A 24,308-nucleotide genomic window follows, 5' to 3' on the forward strand; every position below is an offset into this window, starting at 1 on the left:
GCTGTGTCAGGAAGAGCTGCACAAGCAGCAGAGGGACTCTGCCACCTCAAAAAGAATCAGTGATGACAAGCATAGGAATTAAAATCTGAAGTCTCACAAGAAAGCATATTTATAATGAAAAGAAAAAATATTTATAAAGCCTGCTGCCTTTAGAGGTTCTTCAGCTTCAATGGGTTGCACAAAAAAAAGAAAGACTGCAAATACAAGAGTTGCTCCACCTCATTCAGAAAATCCCAGCAATGCAAAGAGGGTTCTTCATTAAGGCTCTGTGTTCAGACTCCAAACTAAGTGGAGACTTGATTATTACACTCTGTGTGAATGCCAGAGCAGCTGGAAATGGCAGCCACCCTGATTGTTTCTCTTCTTCCTTTCCCTCTCAATTTAGGCAACTTCAATCACACATAGATGAAGGCAGACAGGGAAAGACAGAAATACTTTGATGGAAATCCTCAAATGGGAATACAACATATAACAGTTTTATTTAATCTTTCCTGAAAGTTATGATCATACTAAGCCAGGAAGGATTTACTATCTGTGGGTGGTTGATTGTACCCTGGACTACTGAGCAGTAGAATACAAATAGGAAATAAAAGCAGAAGCCAGAGAAAACCACATCGAAACACAAACTTTGCTGCTCTGTGACACTTCCTGCATAAGAAGTGACTGATGGGGAGATGAAAGCTTTGTTCTGACAAATATCAATCACACAAAGACACAAGGGCAGTTACACACTTCAGACACCGGTGTCTGTAAGAATCACGATGACTTCACTGAGAAAGATGCCTAAAAAATCACATAGGAATCCAGGAGTTCTATACACAAAGAGGAAGTGAGGCAAAAGCACCAGGAGGCCTCTGGGAATGAATAAGGAATTCATGGACCATCTCAGACAGAAAAGGGAAAACTATGAGGTGTGGGGGAAGCAGGGACAGGCAGCCTGGGAGGAATACAGAGAGACTGGACAAGGACATAAGGTCAGCAAGGCAAGCTCCTACAGGAATGTCCATGATCAAACAGTGTGAGGTTCCCAGAGCTCTCATCTCTTTCTTGAGATATTCTTCTGCAATAAAGGTCAGGGCAAGATGTAAATAGAACCACCTGACGTGCACACATAAACACACATCAGTGTGTTAATGTTTTCTCATTAATTCTTCTTGGGAAGTTATGGGAGAAAAAAATAAGGCAGCAGCCTATAGGCAGCTCTGCAAGAGCATTAAATGAAAAGTGTATTTTGCAATTAAGCCTGTGACAGTTTGGGATAATGTAATCAAATATATGGGTTCATTTACAGTATGTTTACAGTATGAATAGACTCCTCCAAGGCAAAACTCTCTCAGCTGGGCATTATGAAGGTTCATTACAAACTCTGAAGTCCTGTATTTTGTACATACCTGCTGTATCCCTGGGACCATCACCTTCTTTGGGTCTCCCTTGGTCTTTTTTAAGGCCACAAGCATCTCTCACATATGCCATTTTCCAAAACCAAGTTACACTCTATAACCTTACAACATCACTCCTGCTGTTGCTGCTGCAGTGCTCCCTTCAGTGCTGGTTTCAGGAGCAGCCTGACTGCACAGAAACCACGCCAGGGTCAGGTGAAGGGAGTCTTTTAACACACAGGCTGTTCGTTTTCTTTGGCAATTTGTGGCTCTAACATTAACCACTTTATCCAGTCAAGTGAAGACAGAAGAGCCAGGAGCTGTTCTTGCAACTATTGCTTCTGTGCTGCAAGAATGTGAGTGTGGAAAACTGGTGCACCATTTCAACACACTTCCAGAGAAAAACTGCCTTTAACTGTGAGTTTTGCACAACCCTGAGAACGTGGTCAGGCTTTTCATAAAGAGCAGTGATGAATAATGTCAGGCTTTTCCACTGCTTTGATTCTTTGTTCTGCATGTTCTGGTTCACTTACCATGCAAGATGTGAGAAAGAATAAGGAAAACACCCTTGTTTTTTAAAGTCTCATGTGCTCCACTAGAGTTCAGCAATGAGTGAGAATTTTTCCTAGCCTCAAGCAAAGTTCATCCCTTTATGAACATATTGAATTATTCCTGCCACTATTTATAGCTCAGCCTATAATTTGTTACATGAACTGAAACTCTTTCTGCTCAGCTGATCTGCTGTACCTTCTGCATGCCTGGTGAGGAGAGAATTATTTACCTAAGTCAGTGTATCATGGCCCCACATCACCCACATGGCTGAAGAGCACAACCACTGCTGGAGTTGTCACTGTGTTCCCTGAAAGGTCATATTTAACATCCTCTTTGCAAACCAAGTAGCTGTTACACAGATTTTATTTTTTTATCATCCCTTTGGCCTTGGAAACATATTTGATCTCCAAATCACCTTACTGCCACAGCAAAGAAACGAAGTCACAAGTCTTACGACCTGTAGCTTCTCCTTCCAGAGGAGAATACAGGACAAAGCAGGATTGTAAGAAAAACTTCGGCAACAAACAATTATTTTTCGTGCATTCACATCGTATTTTAAGAAAATGGACTTTTAAAATGGCTTCTTAGCTATACCCTGAAAAACATCAACCATTGGCTGTGATTGGGCTCAATCTCTCCCTTTAAAGCTTTCAACTTTGCACAGATGATTTCCTAAAGCAAAAGGCCAGTAAGGCAGCACTGCAGGTCAGTCACCTGCAGAAACCTGGGATGGGCAACTGGTGTCCTCAAGTCCTCAGCAAACACAGGTGGATCAGCAGCACCAGAAAACACACACAGAGTCCCCAAGAGAAAATGCAAGTTTTAAGCCCTACTGAGGAGCAGAGGAAATCTGAGCTTGGGAACCCCATATTCTGTGCATTACCCACCAACCTGCCACAAGACCAGCCAGGGAAACCTCCCCAGAACACAGACTTGGGAATGCAGCCTCTCCACAAAGTTTTTTCCCAGCTGAAAGTTTTCTGTAATTTTAAGATGACCCTGACTCCAACTGCAGCAAATCAACTATGCACATCAAAGTCCCTGCCCAGCTCTTAAGGCAAGTACTTGGTGTGTGATGGCCCACCTGACACAACCCACTGTCTCCACAGACTGCATTGCAGACACCACACAGGGAACACAATTCCTTGCATTTCACCACCACCTTTGTCACTATTATTACTATTGGGTTATATTATGTATTTTGCTTTTTGGAAGAATAAACAGCCTTTTTCTTTCACTGTGGGCTTTGGGTTTTTCAGGTATCAAAGACAGGCAATCTAATTTCAGGCTACACATCCATTCAGCAGGGACAGCCAGTGACAAAGCCATGCAGAACTTTACCTTTTCACTATTCTTGTATTTTTCCCAGCTTTTCAGCATCTTCAGCCATTTTGTCGTTCTTTCAATCTCAAGGTGCTTTTGCTGGAAAGGAATTAGAAATGTTCAGTATTTTTAAAATGAATACATTTAAAGTTATCTATGTTTTTTCTAAAAACATTGAGAAGAAGTTTAACAGAGCATCATCAACTTTTTATCCAGTCATCTAAGAACAGCAAGGAGTAACATCAGTTCACTTCAAACAACCAACTGAAAATAAGCAGAAACCCTTATTTTCAGCACTATGGCAGAACTGTATTTTGGAAGAGGAAGTTAAGAACAAATTTATAAAGTTTCTTCTCTACACACTTTTGACAAACAAAAAAGCCTTCCATTTGTTTTTATACTCAGCAGGTTTTCAGGCAAATAATTTCTGCTGAAGCCATTTAAAAATCAGTTGCCCCTGAAATGATCTTTTTTACCCAGACCTGCCCTAAACATAACCAGCTTCTATTTGCCAGTGACCACACAAACCATCCCTTCTTAAAAGGCACCAAATACAGGAACAAAAACAAGAGCACACAAGAATAACAGTGCAGGAACAGAAGTGGGAATAAGCTCTAGTTCTGGACATTAAAAGCTGGAAAGCCTTGCCCTAATTCTCTTCCTTGGCTTGGTACGTTTTTACCTAAATTATCCTGTATTTTAACATCAGGGATTTCTTCTGAAGATCTGTTTGCTTAAATTGTAGCAAGAATATTTCAGTAACAAGGTGACAGAACGAGAATTCAAAACAAAGCAAACCCCACCTTCTCAAAATAAATCATTATATTAAGTAGTATAATGCATAACAATCATAAAAATGTGAATTCCACACTTCAGTTTTATTTTTTACAGCTTTAAAAGCATGGGACAACCCTACTACCTTAGACATTGCCATTCTGCCTATGAAAATATTGCTACAGTTGCCATCAACTTCTTGAATTTGGGAACCAAATAAGCACTTGGAATTAGCTACTTTTGTCCTGGAATTTCAAGGCACTTTGGCTCTACACAGCCAAAAATCTGCATTTTGTTGGTTCCAACAATAAGATTTTTTGTATCATTTTTACAGCCCAAACTTATATTTCACAAAGTGTCTCTGATTATGTTACAAAGTTAACTATTAACTGTGTGGTTTTACATTTCTTTTAACGACACCATTCCAACTCTTTTCACAGTGCTTTGGAGCTGAAGATCCACACTGGAAATGTTAAATCAGAAAAATGTCTGTGTGTGGTTATTGCTTTCTCTCCAAAGCTGAATATAAACAAATATTTAGTTCTGTTGGAAAGGACAGCCCTTCTACCTCCAACTTCAAATCCAGGGCTTAATAAAGACAAGAGGGATATTCGTAGGGTTAGTGGTTCAATCTGGTAACATTGTAAAAGTTTAATTTTAAAGCTCTGCAGAAAACTGAAAATTTATTAATACTTTCATTAAGTATTTATGAAGTCTGAAATCTTGGGGGGATATATAAATTATTACTTATTATCTCAATAGAATCCTAATTTTACCACTAGCTTTTATCCATCAGAACTTGGGCATTCTTTCTGGGATATCAGTGCAACAAAATGGGCAAAGAAACTTCTTTAATTCAGGAGTCCAAAGCCTTGCATGAGCAGGAGTACTGTTTGATGACCATTTGGGTCCACCCCAACCATGATTCAGTCCAAGAACTGATCTGGAAATAACTTAAAAACCCACAAACAACTTGGTTTTGTTTGAATTCAACTGCTGTAAGCCTGATACAGGTATAAGAAAACTGTGGGGAAAAGAAGTGCCTCTACTCTTTCAAACATAATTTCTCTGACTGGTCATGTTGCAATGCACATTCCTGTCCGTGTTCTGGTTGTACTGGGCAATATCTCAAATACCTGCCTCTTAAAACAAACAAACAGACAAAAAAACATTTAAAAGACATTTCTCGAGAGTTATGTTAGAGGGGAAGGGGAGAAAATCTCCTGCTCCCCAGATTTCATGAGTTTCCCAACACTGTTTCTGATTCTCCTTCACGCCTGCAACCCCTTTAAGCAATCAGCATTTTTAACATCTCTTAGAGCAGATGTTCTCCAGGCACAGTTGAGTCTGCAGGAATAACAGGAAGTCAGGAAAGGTCTCTGCCCTCAACAGGTTGTTCAGATAATTGGTAAGAAAAATAAAAACCCCATTTGCTCCCACAGTCTTTTTGTTTGTATGTTTGATCTGCTTTCAAGATTTTTGGTCTTTTGAGCCAGGAGCTCACTTCAATTGTATGTTTGTTCAAGCTTTCATGTCTCTGTGTCAATTTATCCCCGTTCTCAAGTGATCCTATTGTAGTCAAAATAGCAATTATTTCTGTGTTCAGTTGTTGAAAATTTTTAGCTCTTTCTTTCCCAGTCTGGATCATGTTCCCTTTCATGTCTAACAGGTACAACACTGAAAACATGGACAGATCTGAGGCAGCTCAGTGTTCAGAGCTGCTGCTGCTCTTTCAGGCAACTTCCATGTAGTTGTCATCAAAAAAAGGAAAAAAACCCTCCATTTATCTGTTCTGAGTACATTTTACACTTGGAAGCATTTCTGCTACTGGGAATAACAGAATCCCTAATTGAAGCAGAGAGGGTTTCTTATTCTGATGTCAGTAAATGATGCACCAGGAAAGCAAAAAGACCATGGAGTTAAGTTGGCAAGAATCCATCTTGTGTGCAGCACTGCACCTTCCTGGAGAGCAGAAGCCTCAGACAACACCAGAACTTGCTGAACTGCTCACCGGAGAATTTATAATCAAATAAACTACAGCCTAACAAACTGAAAATGACTTACAAAACATTTCACAGAACTTCAAAACCAGAGTGAGACACAGACTCCAGATTTCCTGAGGTCAGTTCTCTCTCCTTTCCTCCTCCAGAAAATCTTTCCTCCCCTGGTTTTATTTCAGATGTGCTGGATGATTCATCTCAAGGTTAAGTAGTTCACAATGTAGGACAGTGATCTGATGCATTTTAGTCACCAAATGTGCAGCAAGGTAATGAAGCATCAAAACTACTCTACATGCACAGCAATAATTACTAAAGGTATTATGATCAAAAATTCACAAATATACACAGAGAAAATGTAGCTTGAGGATCTTTTGTGTGTGTATATGAAGAACAAAGATTCAAAATTCACCAGGATATCAACCCTTTAGCTAAGTTGCAAATGAAATGAAAACAGGGCTTAGGAATATTTTTTAAAATTCACAAGTAAGGCAAAAAGAAAGCATTAACAGTTCTGCCAAGTAACTTCAAAAGGCATTGTACAGTAAGCTTTTAGTCTTAGCCTGCATTAAGATGACACATTAATTATCCCATGAATGGTATCCTGAAAATCCTGCTGACAGGAGGCAGATAAACCTCAGACCAGCAGAGGTCAGGATACCATCAGGAGTGTAACCAGGAGTTAAACACAGAAGCATCACAGGATGGTTATGAAAAGACACCAGATTTGCAATTTAACACTGGCTCAGTAAATAGAGTTTCTGTGCTGACACGTTGTCTGAGCCAATATGGGACAGGGACCCGAGACACTCATTTTCCCCCAATAATTTAAGGCCAACTACAAAGCCACGGTGAATCAGAGCTTCAAAACACATCCACCACAGCACCTGCAAGCTGCCTAATATTTATGCTCAGCGACTCACCCCCCTGCTGTGCCCTTCTGATGGAAATGAAATTATACATCCCCTCGCCGTGTCATTAAACGTAATGAAACATGGCAGGAAAACACAACCATTCCAGGCTGTGCATGCAGGGACACACAGGAACCAACACAAAACAAAAGGGACTCACAAGTTCCCCTCTTCTACATAAAAGCATCTCTTACTAGTTTCAGGATACAACTGAAGCTTAAAATAATTCATTTATTTTGCTGCTCTTAACACCCAAGGAGCTGAGCTGCCCTGGAACAAGTCATTCCATCCCTTTTCCATGCACTCTACTCATTTATGCAGCCAAGGAGGAGGTAACTTAAAAATACAGTTTTAAATAGTTTGTCTCGAGTTTTCTGATTATACAGATTATTAATATGGCCAAACAAGAAGGATCTTACTGAGTCTTGGAGACAACAACAGGCCTGACTGACCAAGGGGAAATACCAACAGTACCCAGACAAGCAGCAATTCAGTTCCCCATTATTTTTATTGCTTTCCATGTTCCCAGCACATCAGTTGTCAAACTGCTCTTCCAGTCCCTTCCAGCAGCAGCAGGAATTTTGGACTGGGACCTGCACCAGCTGTAAATGTAAGAATGAGGGGGCCCCAAAGGATCTGTGGGCAAATTAATGTGGCCTCATGGACAACAGTTCTTATGGGAATTGGAATATGCTTCCTTGGAAATGCAAATCACTAAAATGCTTCATCAACTCATTTCTCAAAGATTTATGTTTCAAAAAGCTGTAAATCTGTAAACTTTTATTTCCTGGTAAAAAATCCTGGAAGACAGTGAACTTACCTTTTCTGTCACTGCATCATGGACAGGAAGCTCCTCTGGACTGAAAACAAAGACAAAGTTCATGTTAGTCTTGGTTGATGTTGGCACAAAATCATTTCTGTGTAAGTTCTTACAAGTCATCATTTACAGCAGCAACTTATAGTAACTGGCAAACAAGAATTCTGAACCCTAAAGAACTAAGATTCACACAGAAACCCTCGGAATTTATTTTTTAAACACAGTCAAACTCATAATATTTTAAGTACAGAACTAGGATTCTGTATCAAAGTAGTTGCATAGCTTAAGAAAAACATTGCATAGCTCAGTAAAAGTCAAGGACTCGGTTTTTTTTCTGTAAAAGCACCCTGTGCTGTACTGAACTGAAACCCATGTGATTTTTATTCTGTTAACTTGTTAATTGTTAATTGTTAATTAAAATACCAGTTTAAAAAAAAAAGGTTTTCCTCCTTTACTACTGTGCTCTAGGACAGGCACTGAGACTTTGCTTGACTTAGGAGAGTTACCTTCCATTTTCTCAAATCTCTACAAAACTCACTTTCAGTAACAAGGAAGAACCAAAAAAAAAAACAAAATCAGATTTGTTACTGGGTATCTAATTAGAACTAAAATTTAAACTCTTTTCACTTCTTAGCCTAAGTATAAAAAGGTAGTTTAAGAACTGAAAGCTTGAAAAGAAACCTTTGAACAGATACATGTTCAGACTTTCTAATCAGACTTTTTATTAACTCCGGTTTCATTCTGAGGGCTCCAACTTCTGTTTTTCTTAAACAGATTTGTGTTTCTCATATCAAAAGTAACTGGACCACTTTGATGCCAAATGAGCCTTCCTTTAAAGCTCCTGAAAACACAGCAGCTCATCTGCAAGCACCAAAACTACCCTTCTTCTGCTCCAGAGGTCAGATAAATAACACACCCATCAAAACTGAGTTTAGAAAGGACTAACAAGCAGGAACCATGTGAAACACTTTAAAAAATTCCTACTGAGCCTTGATATTATGGAAAAACCCTCCCTCCCATACTATTATAGCCATTAAACCACAGTATTTTAGAGCTGCATCAAATCTGTGCAAGATGAAACAGTGGGGAAGGCCACAGAAGGAGTTGCTGTTAACTCAAGCACAGTCTGATGCAAAAGGCTTGAATTATATTCAATCTTATTTATTTCATTTAAAAGGTGTCATTTCAGATTATATATTTGAATTACTTCATCTAATGGAAAAGCTCCAATCAACACCTTTTCAGAGACCACACACACAAGGCAAAGTTTCCAATACACAGCCCAGGATTCATTTTAAAACCTAAAGACTGTTCCTTTTGAGCAGCACTGCAAAAAGCACAATCCACGCATTTAGAAGCAATTCCCAAGTATCTGAAAGTTTCCTTGGGAGCAACATCAAAATCAAAAAAACCTCTTAACATCTAAGACACCAGAAACAGCCTTATTCATTCAGGTGCTACCCGAGGTTGTAACTGTTGCAAATTAAAGGATTGTCCACATTCTCACCTAACTAAACCAAACAACTGAAAGTAGGCCCTGAAAGTATGCCAAGTATCACCTAAAAATCCAGCTTATTTGAAGGGGGAGTGTGTGGGGGGGAACAAAGGGGACGTAAAAATTCAACTTAATATAATCTGCTTGGGGTCGTTGCTGTTTGGTTCGAAGCACAAAGATTCCTAAGCCTTCCCATGTAATTTAAAATTTCCAGTTGTTCAGTGACAGTTGCAGGTCCTGCCCACCCCCACCAGCCTCGGTGTTCAGGGTTTCACCAGCTGAGCACACAAGGAGCTCCTTTCCCTGCAGGACAAGGATGTGACAGCTCCTCATCCCTGCGGGCTCAACTGGTACCACCTGACAGCCCAGCTCTTCCTTGGAAGCTAATCACAGGAAAAGATTAATCAAATCTCATTTTAGCATTTTGCAATGGTTTATTAGCTGATTTTCCAGCAATATGCAGAGACAAGGCACGGCCAAAGCTCCGGAGCAGGCCCTGGGGAGCGGACACCGCAGTCCCTCCCTAAATCAATCCAGCAGCAAAGTTATGCCCACATTCCTCGCTATTTCTTGAGCTGCACAGCTGTGCCCTAATTCCACGTACCTCCAGTGGAATTCCACAGGAGCACTCGAAGCCAGCCCCGTGTTTTCACTCCCCGAGCTGCTGCCGAGCACAAGACGAACAGCGCAGGAGCAGCGGCCGCAGGAATCGCCCCGGGCTGCTCAGTAACACCCCCGGCTGGAATGCACCGAGTTCCTGCAGATCATCCCCTCAGTTAGGGAGATGGCACCAACTACACCCGTGTGCTCACCCACTCAAATATTCAAATTTATCATACAAGTACTGAGGAAAGGCACGGTGGGCACACAAACTCTCTCAAGCCCCTAAAGGTATTTTAAATACATACATTTCCACTTAAGTGTATGTGTCTTCTGTGCAGAAGAACCTTTTTTTTTTACATGATTAGGTAGGATCAGACACAAAATCAATTAATGTCTATTAATCAATGTTATTTTATTGGACCTTATTTTTTCTTTATAATTATGAACTTTCCCCTTCCTTCCCTATCCTAGCCACTCGAATGCTGTTATACCTTCATTATTTCTTTTAATGTTGAATCTTCTCCCATCATCCCCAGCCTATTTAAACTTGCATTTTTCCATGGTTTTTATCTGCACACTTCACCAAATAATAATGTGAAGTAGTAAACAATATTAACATAATATAGCCATATCCTGCCCTAAGATGACTGTTCTCCTTTAATAGCTCAAGTAATATTCATTTAGGGGATAGAGAGAGAACAGAACTGATTAACGTAATTAGCTTGGAACCACACAATTCTCGTATCCAAAAGAGGAGTCGCAGGGATGCTTTGAACTGAACTCACAGAAATAAGGTTTCACTAAGCAGAAATGAAATCTTAACACTCCACTGTCCACACTAAAGAAAAACCCAAACTAGGCAAAGCCAGCTGTTGAATCAGCCAGGGATCCAGAGTCACTCTCCCGGTCTGTGCCTCTGGCAGGAGCCTCCAGCTCCAGGCTGGGCAGCCCCCCCTGGATCCCACCAGCAGCTCAGGGCTCTGCCACTGCCAAGCAGCTCTGGAGTTCCAGCACTAAGACAAAGGGCTGAAGATCTTGTCACCAGGTCTGGGAGCTGCAGAACACTGCAAGTCCAAATCCCAACTCCAGTAAGGTCCATGCTGGGAATTCTTGCAAGGGGCTCCTCAAAGACATCTCACTGGAATCGAGTTCTTCCTTCCTTCCAAGGTTTGACTGAACTCAGGACCTCTACCCACAGTCCTCACTGGCGCTGATCTGCAGCACCAGCCCAAAGTTGCCTTCCCATCTTTCCATCTGGACTATTCCACCTTCTGGTGAGAAAGGCTCTGAGTCCAAAGAAACAAGATTTCGTTTTGAAAAACAAGGACTTGATGGAAAATGAAATTTTTTAAGTTGCATTTTAAGGGATGAATGAATTTTACATCTTTAAATCCCCCACAATGGCTAACACGGGGTTTCATGAATGTTTCAAGATAACTTAAAATAAATAATGATCTTAAATGCATAAATACCCATCACTTCAGAACATTAAATATGCAGATCTATGGTTCTGACCATTAAGCTGTGTTGTAATTAGCTTCCTTGAGTAACAGTGGTAGCTTAAATAAATTGAAAAGTCTAAGACTTAACAAGCTTACAGTCACCTACCCACTGCTGCTCTTTAAATCTTTAATATCACTTTGATATATTTGTTCAATACCATCACGAGGAAAGACTTTCTTGTATTAGCCACTCATCAGATTTACTCTTCCTACACTTGTATTTAAATCCCAAGTATGTTCCCTGCTGGCTCAAATCACAGCATTTTCCTGCTTCTAGGTTGGCTTAAATTTAAGGAATGTAAAGCCTCCTCTATCCTCTGCAGCTTCAGCTGATGGAAGATGTTTAGTGCAGTGATCAGCAGCCTTGATACACTGATCACCACAGAACTCTTAAATTCCAGAGGATCAATTCAATTCTTCACAGTTACAAATTGGACAAAGCCTGGTAATCAATTTTTCATTGGGGAAAAAGAAAAAAAAAAACAAAGTGGCAAAAATTGACCACGATAAGACTAAAAATCTTTACTGCAAAGCTTAACTGCCCCAAGAATTGTTACATTCAAAATTTCTTGGTATGTTCTACTTTCGTGTCTGATGAATTCTATTTCAAAACACAGCACTTGCTTAAAAACCCTCTTTACTTGCTGTATTCTTGCCCCAGGGAGAATCAGCCAGTGCACTGTGAAGAACATTGAGGCTCTTTACCCTGAAACATTTGCAGGAGTAACTGTAATACATAAAAGTCATTATTTAATTCAGAAGTCAGCTGAGTTCAATATTCCTGTATCACCGAGCTCAGTATAACACATTAAAAAACCTGGATCCTCAGTGCCTATGCAACATTGTCTCACATAATAAATATAATGTGGGAAAAGTTCTTTGCAGGACACACATCTTCACGGTCTCACTGAGCTGATCATGAAGAAAGAGATGCTGGGCATTCAGTTTGTCATCTGTGATGCACTATTAAGTGTTTAAATCCATGAGGAAAACATACCTGCAACTATTCAGGAGATTTATTTTGAAGGAATTCTTTTTTAAAAAAATTTAAAACCAGTCATTTGAATAATTTTGAAACTTTCACGACTAAGGAATTTGTGAGTGAAACATCCACAGAACCATTAGTGAGGCATAAAACTGAAAAGCAGAAGTGACATGGAATAAATTCATGCACAGGTACAGTGTGAAAAGGGAAGAATTCACTTGAGAAGTATCTGGACACAAAAAGCTTTAGTAAAAATGGGTTGTTTTGCTGTGCAACATCAAACTCAGACGGTTGAGTAACAAATTGCAACCTTACAGTCTCCAGGTGTATTGGGAAAGAGTAAATCTCCCCAAGTACGAGCAGTTTTGGGGCTGTGTGGCTTGTCAGAAGTGAGTTGTAGGAGTCTATAGCTTTAGTAGCCAAAAAATAAATGACTATATTCACAGTTCCCCAGCAGTAAACACACTAAGGTGTTCTGTCAGGTCTGCCTCCCCCTCAGGGTCTGATCCACGGCACATAAAGCTGTCAGGGCAATACAAGCTATTATGGACACAGTGCTTTGCAACACAACCACATTTTATTTATATATATATTATATACAGCCTTTTCTAAGTATATGCACACTGATCTTTGCTCCAAAGTTAGCTGCAAAATGCTCCACAATCACCTGACAGAAGGGAATATAAATAAGACAACTGTGTAGAGGACAGAATTGTTCCCTGTAAGGACAGGTTTTATGTCTGTACTATGGCACGAGTTGGGCTCACAGCAAGCTCTTTTCTAAAGCCAACTAAAAAAAACCTCATTAACCATTCGAAGTAGAAATAAACCATTATTTCAATGTCTTGTCTATCTTCTGGCTTAGGATTAAGTTATTCTACTCTTCATAGCAAAAATCTAAAGCACAACTTAGTGTTAATTCAGACCCTTTAGTCCAAACAAGTTAATTTTCAGAGGAATCTTGATTATGAATGATTGTTTTAATCTTCCAACTTCTCAAAGGAAATTAGAGGCAAGAGTGTAATTTTCAAAACCAACAGATTTCTGAAAATATCAAGGAGAAAATCAGAAAACTGGGTTTTTTCCACAGATAAAATTCTATGGCTCACTCATTTCTTTCCATTTCACAATTTACTTACATAACTCACAATTCTGATTGTGTCTGTCTCTCAAAATAATTGGGGCTCTGCTACTATAATCATCCACTTTGAATTTTCACTGAACAACCTCTGCACAGCAGGGGGGTGGTGACTACAGCAGATTAAAAAACAGCTTTCACAAGTTTTGTTTAAAATTCATAAGCAAGCCAAAGCAATTAATTAACATATGGGATCAGCCAATGTGATATTCCACAATATAATTAGCAGGAAATATGCTGCAACAAGAATTTAATGCTGAGCAAAAAAAAAACCCTGGACCACATGTGATTTTTGTGACTAGGTTTTAGTTGCAATTATTATTTGTGGATTCTGTGGATGTAGCTGCCAACATGCAGAGCACAGTGCCATGAACATGTAGCTCCTGTCCAGAAAGTCTCAAGTAATGCATAAAAATAAGATAAAATCAAAAGTTTTACCAAATTCAATTAAATCTCAAAATGGTGACTTTTTAGTAAAGGAGTTTGCTGCTCAGGAGAAGATGACTGTCACTGTAAAGTTTTTATTGCCAATATGAAAAATGTTCAGGAAATTCATAGCACAAAAAATATATCTGTAATTCTACTGCCAAATGCTATAAAATATGTGCTTTCCTGAGTCTTTAGTAGAAGAGATTTGTTCTATATGCAAACTCCAAGGGCTTCCCAGCTTGGAATCAGAAAACCTTTAAGAAAATCTATAATCTGCTTAATTGGGTACATCAGCATTCCTTGTGATTTCTGACGCCACTTTCACGGTGCCGCAGTGACCACCGGGGTTAAGAGTGTCCTCCTAGAATCGATAGCAAGTGTTTTGTAAAAAAAGATAAAAATTAGTCTAAGCTACCTCAGAACTCTCAGCAGTCTGAAAGACAAATGAAAAAGAAATGAATGAAATGAAAAAGAGCCTCTTTGCCTTGCTTCTAATTTACATTTGATAGTGTCTGAAACACGTGGGTTTTTTTTCCCTTAAACACACAGACTGAGCAGGGAGTTCCCCTGCAGGTCACTCACCCAGATCCACAGAGATCCAGGGTTTTTGCTTGCTGGCAGCTCCAGCTCCATGGAAATTCCTGTGCTGTGTAGAGTGTATTGCAACCCACACTAACCCAGCTGGGAGTGTCCAGCAAGATGTATCTGCTGAGTGCTGAAGCTCAGAGCTTTGTGCACCTGCACCTGGTTCTTTTAGGAAACCAGCTTTGGTGGGGTCCAACTCCATTTTGGTGGCTCCTTCCCTGGGTCCAGAGTAGAAGCATTTTTGCACTTCTGAACTGTTGTCCCTGACATCTTCCAGCACCCTTAACCTGTGCCAGTGAAACACACTTTGGCCATTCCCCACATTCAGCTACTTTAATCTGCTATAAATGCTAAATTTGGTAGGAAATATATGTGCTAATAATGATTTTGCTGAATACTTACGTTTTAGAGCTTAAGCAGTAACTCAAAGCCATCGTGTGTCGCTTTATGAATGTATAAATTAAACCATATTAACATATTCAATCTTTTTTTTTTTCAGTTCTGCTGCCTAATAGCTCTTTCCATACAAGGAAGTACTTTATGAATTCCTTGTACACAGTGGGTGATCTTTTACTCAAATCAAGTAGCAGCAGCTGTTAACAAAAACACATTATTTGTCCTTAGTTGGCAGAATTTTCCTGCAGCTCATTTTTGTGTTTGCCATCAAATCTGCAGGGTTGCATTCACCTCGTTTTCCTTCTGTATCTGCAGAGGGTTGTTGAAGTGACAGCCCAGACTAAGTCAGCTAAAAGAATGGATTTAAAATTCAAATTTTGATTCTAGTGCAGAGAATAAGCTAAAGAAATGGGTACCACTGTGACACAGTTTGAGGGGAAAAAATGTCCACACCATTCTGAATTATAGAAAATAACAGAGTATTTCTTCCCTCCATAGGAAGAACCTGCCTGAAAGGAGAGTGGTACAAGAGCCATACACTGGATCACCATGATAACACAAGGGGAGAAATAAAATTTAAAAGGACAAAAAAAACAAACAAAAAAAACCACACAACCAAAACCCCTTTCAAGTTATTCTTTAACAATCCAGTCTAGACTAAGATGCACAAAACTGAATTAAAGAGGAGAATATCTTAAATACTTCTGTACACAAATTGAAACTTGCAGTCCAAATCACTGAAGGATTAATTGGTAACTTGTAGAGACGTAGATGTTAAAAAATGATTGCAATCCTGAGAGCACTTATTCCCCAATGGAAGTGCTTATTCCCCAATGCAATCCAAAATTAACTGGACAAACACTGGCAGAACAAGGCACACCTGAAGTCCTCCTCCTACTCCCCTCCTGTGGCTGTAAATACCAGCCCAGGAGGGGGTTTCTCAGCTCTTCTTTGAATTGCAGGCGTTGCCTTCTCTTCAAAAGGTCCAAGATGACCTCGAGTCTCGCACAAAATGAGGTGATTTTGGGTTCAAACGGCCTGCTTTGCTTCAGGAGGTTCTAAAGCAAGGTTGGCTGGGACAGTGACCAGGCCAAAACCAGGAGTGAGGCATCTACACCTTCCCCTGGTGAAATCCTACCAGGAACACAAGTGATGTGCAAATCCTGTAAGACACTGGAAGGCTGTGACGCTCCCAGTGACCACCCAAGAGAGAAGGTCCTTGTGCTGGGTCTGGTGTAGATAATTATCATGAAACAGCTTCGAACAAACAGCCACTTTCACCACCAGGCTGGCAAAGAAGACTTGTTGGAGCAGCAAAGTGTGAGAAAAAGCGAACAACAAAAGCACCGAGGAGTTCCCTGCAGCAACCAAAACGCACCCTAAAGCAACACGTCTGACCACACGTTGTTGCAAAATAAAACATTGATTTAAGGAAGCAAATTGCCACACACATCTCGTGCTTTTGGATGTGAGTTCAAATGCAGGGATACAGACAGAGAAGGATCTCAACACAACTACCATAACTGGAGACAAATTCTGAGGCCAAAGTTCATTGTCCATGAAGGAAGCAGAGCTGTAAACTCAGTCAGACTGGAGAGGACCAAGTGAATTTTACAGCAGGTCCAGTGTGCTCTTCCACTGTCAGTGATGGTTAAATAAAACTGTGTTGACCTTGGTCTCACACTCAGCCCCATCACTTCACAACTGCATGGCAAGCAGGGATTCATTTCAGCTTAGCAGGAATTCCATAAGCAATAAATAGTGGGTTTGCTGTGTTTTCAAAAAACATACAAAAATGAAATTAAAATATGCTTTTAAAACTAGTTCCCTGTGGAAGCAAAGAAAAAAGTTAAAAAAAAGAAAAAGAAGTATTTGTCTAATGCCAGGAAGATGGATCTTAAAAAAGCAATTCGAATCTCAATTACTAACCCAGGAAAACTTCCACTTCTCTCCTTAAATACAGATAACATCCTCAGTGTACATTAGGGCAAAAGGAAAGAATGTTAAATAGAGCTGAAGTTTGTGGTTGGGTTTCTTTTTTTTTTTTTAACAGCAGTTCGTCAATATGATGATTAGCAATGAATATTTCAGAGCAAAATCAGTGCAGACAAGTGTATCACATATTAGAGGGCAAACTCCATGGCACATCATGTAAGACTCCAGTGGAGATCTCATGCTAAATCTTTATAATGCCACGGGAAAAATTCTACATAGTCAAAATGAGGCATATTTGTGTATTTAGAAGAAAGAGAATGAAGAAAAACATGACTTTTCTGTAATATCTGAGATCTGAACGTTTTTTTTAAATAAAGATTTGTCCTTGGCAGCTGAAAGAGGCTGAACTTGGCACTCCTCTTCCCAAGGGAGGGAAGAGTTAAGCCACTCTCCTGACAAGTAGGTCTGACCCTGTCTCACCAAGCTGGGAAGAAAAGAGGAGAGGAAAACGACAGCAAGTCCCTCCTGAATTACCACAATAAATAGAATACAGCAAAATTTACATTTATAATTGAACTGTTAAGAATAAACATTTCATTGCTCTTTTAGAACATCACATAATGGGTTTGGCAATATTTAGGGATGGTGGCTGCATGTCACTGGGAACAACAAGTTTGCAACTCTCTCAGTAGCCTTGGTGCTCGCTCTGTCCTTAACCTCTGGGGGGCAGATTTAATGGCATTAAATAGAAATGGCCCTAAACGAGACAGGGGAGATTCGGTCAGGTACTGGAATAGGTTGTCCAGGGAAGTGGTGGAGTCACCATCCCTGGAGGTGTTTAAGAGGTATCTGGATCTGACACTGGGTGATGTGGTTTAGGGCTTACAGTGGTGTTGATGGGTTGGACTGGATGATCTTAAAGGTGTCTTCCACCCTTGTTGATCCTGTGCTTCTATCATAAATAAATACAAGGATATATTCCTGAAAAATACATCTTTAAATATGTGTTCCAATGACCTTCAGTTAAAGCTTACATTCTAATTTGCTTACATCTTTCTACTAAAAATTTGAAAGTTACATGAAATCCCATTTTTTTTCAATGCTACTTTGATTATCACCACATTACAGCTAACATGCTTCTTTCTTTAATTTCCATTACCCAAAATCTCAGCATAACTTCTTTTGTTGCCAAAACCCTCAGAGCCCAGTCCTTCAATCTCTTATCTGGAGAGAACTCACTTGTGGACCCACCCAAATCAGCAGGGTGAGCTGTGCAAGAGTCCAAGAAACACAATAAGATAGAGAGGGTAACTGGTTGCTCATCATGTTGCTCCCTATTAAAAAGTTTAGAGTTAAGGGGAAAAAGAAAAAAAAAAACAACCAAAGACTCAATAGCTTCATTTAATAGATCTCACAATCCCTGATTGAGCTCTCCACTTCTTTGCTCCCCTAGCTCATTTCTGGAGCTGCAGAAATGAATCAGAGCTAATAAAAATGCAGTACCTGTTTTTAAGGAGCGGAGCTGATGGAGAGGAGCAGGTAGATCTCTCTCTCTCTCAGCGAAAGAAAGAACGAATTCTGCTATTTGGAAAGCGCCTCTGGCAACGCGATAATCTCCATCATTAGCAAACTATTCTCAAAGCATGTTCAGTGCTTTAACAGACTCAGGGGATTAAGACTAAAGAGTCTGAGTCACATTCTCAGCTGCTGTGAATTGGTACAGTTCCATCAGAATCAGCACTGAGCTACTGGGAGAGCAGCACAAAAGTCCAACCCGAGTTTGGAAGGGAGCCTCATGAATGGGCCCACACCTGTATTTTCTACCACTGGTGCTCTTATTGTACAACTTTTGATGCTCTAGAAAACAAACAAATAAAGTTCCCACCTCACTGTGCTGATCCCAGGATATTTATATAAGAGCAGCTGCCACACTGCACATACATCCCCAGTTTCCATTTATTGAGCAGGTGGTAAAAGAAAAAAAATGTTTAAACTGAATCACCCAAGTCAGACACAAAACCTGACAATACTGGTTATTGCTGTAAGATAATTATTAATACAAATTAACACAGACCTTGATAGCAACAAGGCCTGAAAAGAACTCATATGGTGAGAGCTGGAGAAATAAAATAACTTATTAATTTTCTGAATGATGTCATGGCTGCTTCTGATTTCCATAGCTCATGACCAAAAGTTACCAGGACAAATTCCATTGTTGGCATTCATCAGTGAACAAAAGAAAGGAAAGAGTTCCTGAAAAGTTGCAGTCAATAAATTGCAGTTTCTTCTGTTATTTCTACTTCATATCTATCGAGATCTGGACATTTAAAATGCTTTCCACAATATATTAGTCAGCATATTTTAGCCAGAATCCATGTTTCCCAATGAGGAGTAATAAAATGTGGCCTTGAGCTGTACCTGCCCCAAATTCCAAAAAATAATGTTATTTTCACCTCACTCAGAAAAGCACAACTGTGGCCTTGAAAAGTTTGTGGTGGTTTTTTTTTTTTTTTTTTTAATAAAGGAAAAGGCCTCTCTCACATCTGGGTGATGCACAGAGACAAACACAAAAGAATCATTGAGAATGGACACACATCAGACAATATAAATCCTCATTGTCCAGGAAGATGCCTCAGAGCTGTTTGGATGTGCTGGAATTTTAGCTTTCTGTGCCATTCCAAGCAGACACAGAGGCTGTTTGGCTTATCCTGCTCCCTGACTCTTCCCTGAAAGGCCCCAGAGAGGATCTTCAGACTGGTCTTGACCTTCAGAGTTGCAAAATTCTATTTTCTGCTTCTATCCTACTTTAGAACCACGTACAAAGTTCAGGCTGTTTTGCAAACTCCAATCAGCCAATGTTCATTCAGCCTTAATATTATCTGGGGCAGGGAGCAAATGGGAAGGAATAAAGTTATTTTGTCCTCGTAGCTAACTGGGGAGTTTCACAAAAAATAAATACAAGGACATATTCATGAAAAATAAATCTTTAAGTATGTGTATCAGTGACCTTCAGTTAAAGCTTAAACTCTTACTTGTTTACAAAATAAATCACTTGGATTTCTTGCTTTTGCTGCTTTAAGACCTTTAATAATTTTTAGAATATAAAAATTGTTCATATCATTGTCACTTCTAAATAGACATATTATTACAGATATTATTTAAACTGTCAGCCTAAAGAAATGAATACCTTTTAAAGTGTTCCTGGTCATAGTAGGGAACTTGCCCCCGCCCAAGGAATAGCACATTTATTTCAGTAGCTTTTTTAAACCATTCCAAACCAGTAATTAATCAACTAAAGAATTCAAGGAGGGGGAAGGGTCAAATCCCAGATCCTAGGCATTACTGGAATGCCTGCTATGAGCTTCAAGACACTTAAAAATTCCTTCAGCTTTCTTTCCCTCAAGTTATTCCCTTATCAATGATTGCTGCTGGAAAAACTGCAAACACAAGTATCTACAAGGCAAACTGTGCAGAAAAGAACAGTCCACAGTGAAAATTCTAAGAACATTTACTTTAAAATTCAGCCAGGTTCTGAGATAGGGTAGAAAGGAACTGCTTTTTTTGGGGGGTGCAGGGTGTTTGGTTTTTTGGGCCCAGTGTTTTGTACTTTGTTTTCTAGTATTTTGATAGTTGGGGTTTGTAACTGCAACGTTCTGGTGTTTTTGTGTGTGTGTGTGTACTGAGTATACAATAAGAACTTGTGATTAAATCTGGAGAAAAAATAAAATAATTTAAAAAAAGGTAGCTTGATACAATGTTGATCAAAAAGACCCAACATATCCAAGAATGGGAAAACAAACACACACAAAAAAAAAAAATAAAAAAGGGGAGGAAAAAAAAAAAGAAAAAAATCAAGTAACAAACTCCTTATTTTTTATGAGTACCAGACACATTCTGCCTTTTTTATTTCCAAAACCAGTTAAAACAGTTTTTGTTATGACTATCTGTGAAGAGATCTCGGGCATTCCTCCCATTCCTAAAATACTTGATTGCAAGAGTCATCTGTTACACACTCAGGCTTATCTGAGCCCTACAGAGTCCCCTCAGATGTCCTGCTGGACCTCCAGCAACCACAGGTAGAGCCCAAACTCTCCATCTCCTGCCCTTTCCACAAAAGAGTATCCAATCTTACCAAACCCCTGCAGACTGCACACACAGACACTGGGGCTGGACTTCCCAGGGGGGGAAAAAAAAAAAATATTCCTTTTAAAATTGAACTTTTCACACCACCCCTCTGTTCAGCATTCCTGCACCATCACGGGACATCAGGAGTGCAGCAGGATTTTTACTGGAGATAAAGTGTATTGAACAAGGCAGAGGAGAGGCAGGTGTTTCCTTCAGGTGTCTGGTAAAGTTTCATGTTTTGGACTGTGTGTCCCCCCAGTATCCAACCAGCAATCACAAGCTGTGTTCTTTGGCAATAAATTATGTTAAAAAATCCCCAGCTGAGACTGGCTTGCCACAAACCACATGGCTTAAAGAAACCATGCCCCACCACAGCCTGGCAACAACAGCAATTGGAAAGGCCAAATTTTCTACATTTTAGCCAATAATGTGATTTTCACTCTTTCTGGTTCCTGCACACCTCTCATGGTACAATTTATGTTTTTACTAGAGTAGCTGTTACAGTTTAGTCAGTCCCACAGACCAAACTCCCCAAAGGTGCATTTTGTTTTGCACAGTCTGGTCCTAAACATCTCAAGGGACAGAACCCTTCAGCTCCCCATGGGTTATTTCACAGCTTAGCTTTGCTGGAAACCTTCTCACATCCCACTTCCCTCTAAAACTTCCCTTTATTCATTTCAAACAAGTCTCACTATTATAATGCTTTAGAACTTCTCACTGAACTTCCTTTCTCATTCCCTAAATTCATTAGGTATTAACTCAGCTATTTTTTATAATTTTGTTTTAAACAGTTATCTTAATAACCTGCCCACACCAATTTCCTTTTAATATCCAAAGTTAACCAGAACATCCACATTCATTTGCAGAACTCCAAAATAAAATACTGCAGCAAACAAATTAAATTGTGTTCTTAGGGCAGCAGCTACTGAAAATTTAAAACAGTGCTGGGTAAAGATGGTCCCAACTATTGTAAATAATAAATATACAACACTTAGAACTGACCAGAGATATCAGGTACATCAGTTGTGGGTCTTAAAAGAATGTTTAAGTGAGATATTTCTCTTGAAGGGAAAGGTCAGATCACTTTCCAATCACCACCCAGTTTCTCCAGTTAAATAAGAAGGCTCCTGTTCTCCTCAGAAAACCTGAGCCCACTTCTACTGGTAAGGCAGGAAGACAACAGAAGCATCTCAGGTTCCCCAGGTTTACAAATTCCCAGTTTGAACACACAAACAAGGGCACTGGGACACCAGAAGAAGTGCAGCCCTAGACCAAAACTATTCTTTGGATGTCTCCAGCCTTTATGTTCTCCCATCTTTAAAAAAGTGGCAAGTTACACAGGCAGCCTGAGTGCTTCATTCCCCCCCAAATTATCTTTTCTGCCTTCTCAGCAATCAATAGAACCTTGGAAGGCCCTTCCCAGAGCGCAGGAAAGCTGCAAACAGGACACAGCCAAGGAAAAAGAAAACTACTGACTATAATAAAGTCCTATTGTGACTGAGAAAACAAGCCCTGATTTCCCATCCTGTTCCTCACACCCAGCAGCCTTCTGACACAAAAGGCATGTTTTCAGCTACTGAGCACTTTAAGATGTCAATGCAAACAAGACTGCAAATCACTGCTGACTCTGAGTGGAGCACAGGACGTTTGGTGCTGTCCCCAGATTTTCAGGTTTCAATGTGCATCAGGCCTGTCTGTCAATGTAAAATTAATTTACTTTAAACACCTGGCAGACCACAGGGAATTATGGCTCTCAAGGATGATCATCATTTGAGGCTTTGGGTACTTCCTGCTTGATTTCAAAGCCTCTCAGAGCAGGAGCTTCTCTCAGGCACAGCAGGTTGTACAGGCAGCACACACGAACGCACAGTTCAAATCCACAGTGCAATATAAACTCTCTTCATGGCAAGACAGTTGATATGGTCATCCTGATTCTATTTCTTCTGTCAGGAGAGGTTTTATTTCCCAGAAAAAGGAAAACATTATTTGCAGTGAATTTGTCTTACAGAGTCATAAAGCAGCCTCTCATAAACCTGAGCACTCTCAGGTGAAATCTGCCTCGTAACAAGACATGGATGAGCTACAAATTAGGCACAGTTAGTGAAGAGATGATCTGCATGCACTGTTAACCTGTGCAGTCTTCACATATTATAAATCTTTAAGTTTTCATCCCTTGAAGTTGATTACACAGATAATTAATTCTGCATTGTGAGTAAAGATGTTCCCAGGGAGGAGGTCAGGGCTAATGACTGAGGTCCATCCCTCCTGGCACACTCCAGGAATGACTGCAGAGGGATCTGAGGGTGCCCACAGCAGCTCTGAGTTCCAGGGGCTGAGCTCAGAGCCTGGGGCACTGCTGATGTGCCAAACAGCACCTCCATAACTGCAGCCCAAACGTGCCTCCTGCATCGGAGCTGGGGAACTGCAAGAGTCCTGAAAACTGCCTGCAGCAGCACCTGGAGAGGACTGGAGTAACAAACTCCCACGCCTAACACCCAAAAATACAGGTACCAGGAGAAGTTCAGGAGTTCATAAGGATACCAAAGGCGGTGGTGACCTCGGAAGCAGCTCCCACGATTTCTGCACAGGGAATGACTGTGACATCCATTCTCCATTAAAAAACCCTCCAACTGCAGCTCCAGCAGCAGGCACGTGGTGCTGCACAGCTGTAGTTTATCCCCACAAGGACCTCTTTGTGCAAAACACAACTGTTTGGATGCCATACCCCGAATTAACTCGCTCCAGTGAGGCGAAAGCAATCTGCAGGTGAAGATGACTTTCTGACCGACAGCTTATGAAAACAGTGACAAGGCAAAAGGGAAGGAAGACAGGGGAAAAAAGTCCCCCCAAAAACCAAAACATACACACACCCCTCCCCAGCACTATAAATCACATAGTTATTAATAAGCTTTCCTCTTATCACTGATTTTTCTGGATTTTAATTGAATTTCACGTGTTCAAACATAAATGCCAAACAACAAGAACAGCAGGGTCATGATATTATCAAAAGTAGCAACTCTGCTTGTGTTCAATTTCTACAAACTGAATATTTACATCTGCCAAGCACAAAAATCCTAATACAATTTAATACTCTAATCCTTTATTTGCCAAAAGACAGAGATTGTGTTACAAAGGAGGTACCTGTAGGGGAACTGGATCTGGATTCTGGCATTTTCTGACTTGACTTTAAGATTCAACATCAGGTCCCAAATCAGCAGAGATTTCAGTAGGGTTATTAAATATATGAAGTCAAGTGATATTTATTTTTCAGTGACTGGGATACACATTTGCTCATATATGACCATTAAGTAACCTTTAATGTGTTGGGAGCTTTTTAAAAATCAGCACTTTAACAAAATTTT

The 24,308-nt window shown here is 40.1% G+C and overlaps 1 protein-coding gene across 4 annotated transcripts in view; it reads right to left on the reverse strand.

Annotated features, from left to right (window-relative positions):
• USP6NL (USP6 N-terminal like) overlaps positions 1 to 24,308 on the reverse strand; it is a 109,405-nt gene that overhangs the window by 33,331 nt on the left and 51,766 nt on the right. For all 4 annotated transcript variants that reach the window (XM_050324662.1, XM_050324663.1, XM_050324660.1 and 1 more), the window contains 2 exons: positions 7,757 to 7,796; positions 3,273 to 3,353 (listed from right to left, as the gene is read on the reverse strand). In XM_050324662.1, the coding sequence (XP_050180619.1) occupies positions 3,273 to 3,353; positions 7,757 to 7,796 (121 nt within the window). The remainder of the gene's footprint in view (positions 1 to 3,272; positions 3,354 to 7,756; positions 7,797 to 24,308) is intronic.

The sequence above is a fragment of the Myiozetetes cayanensis genome, unplaced genomic scaffold, assembly GCF_022539395.1.
Source record: "Myiozetetes cayanensis isolate MyiCay16 unplaced genomic scaffold, myiCay2020 scf3, whole genome shotgun sequence".
In the NCBI taxonomy this organism is placed as follows: Eukaryota; Metazoa; Chordata; class Aves; order Passeriformes; family Tyrannidae; genus Myiozetetes; species Myiozetetes cayanensis.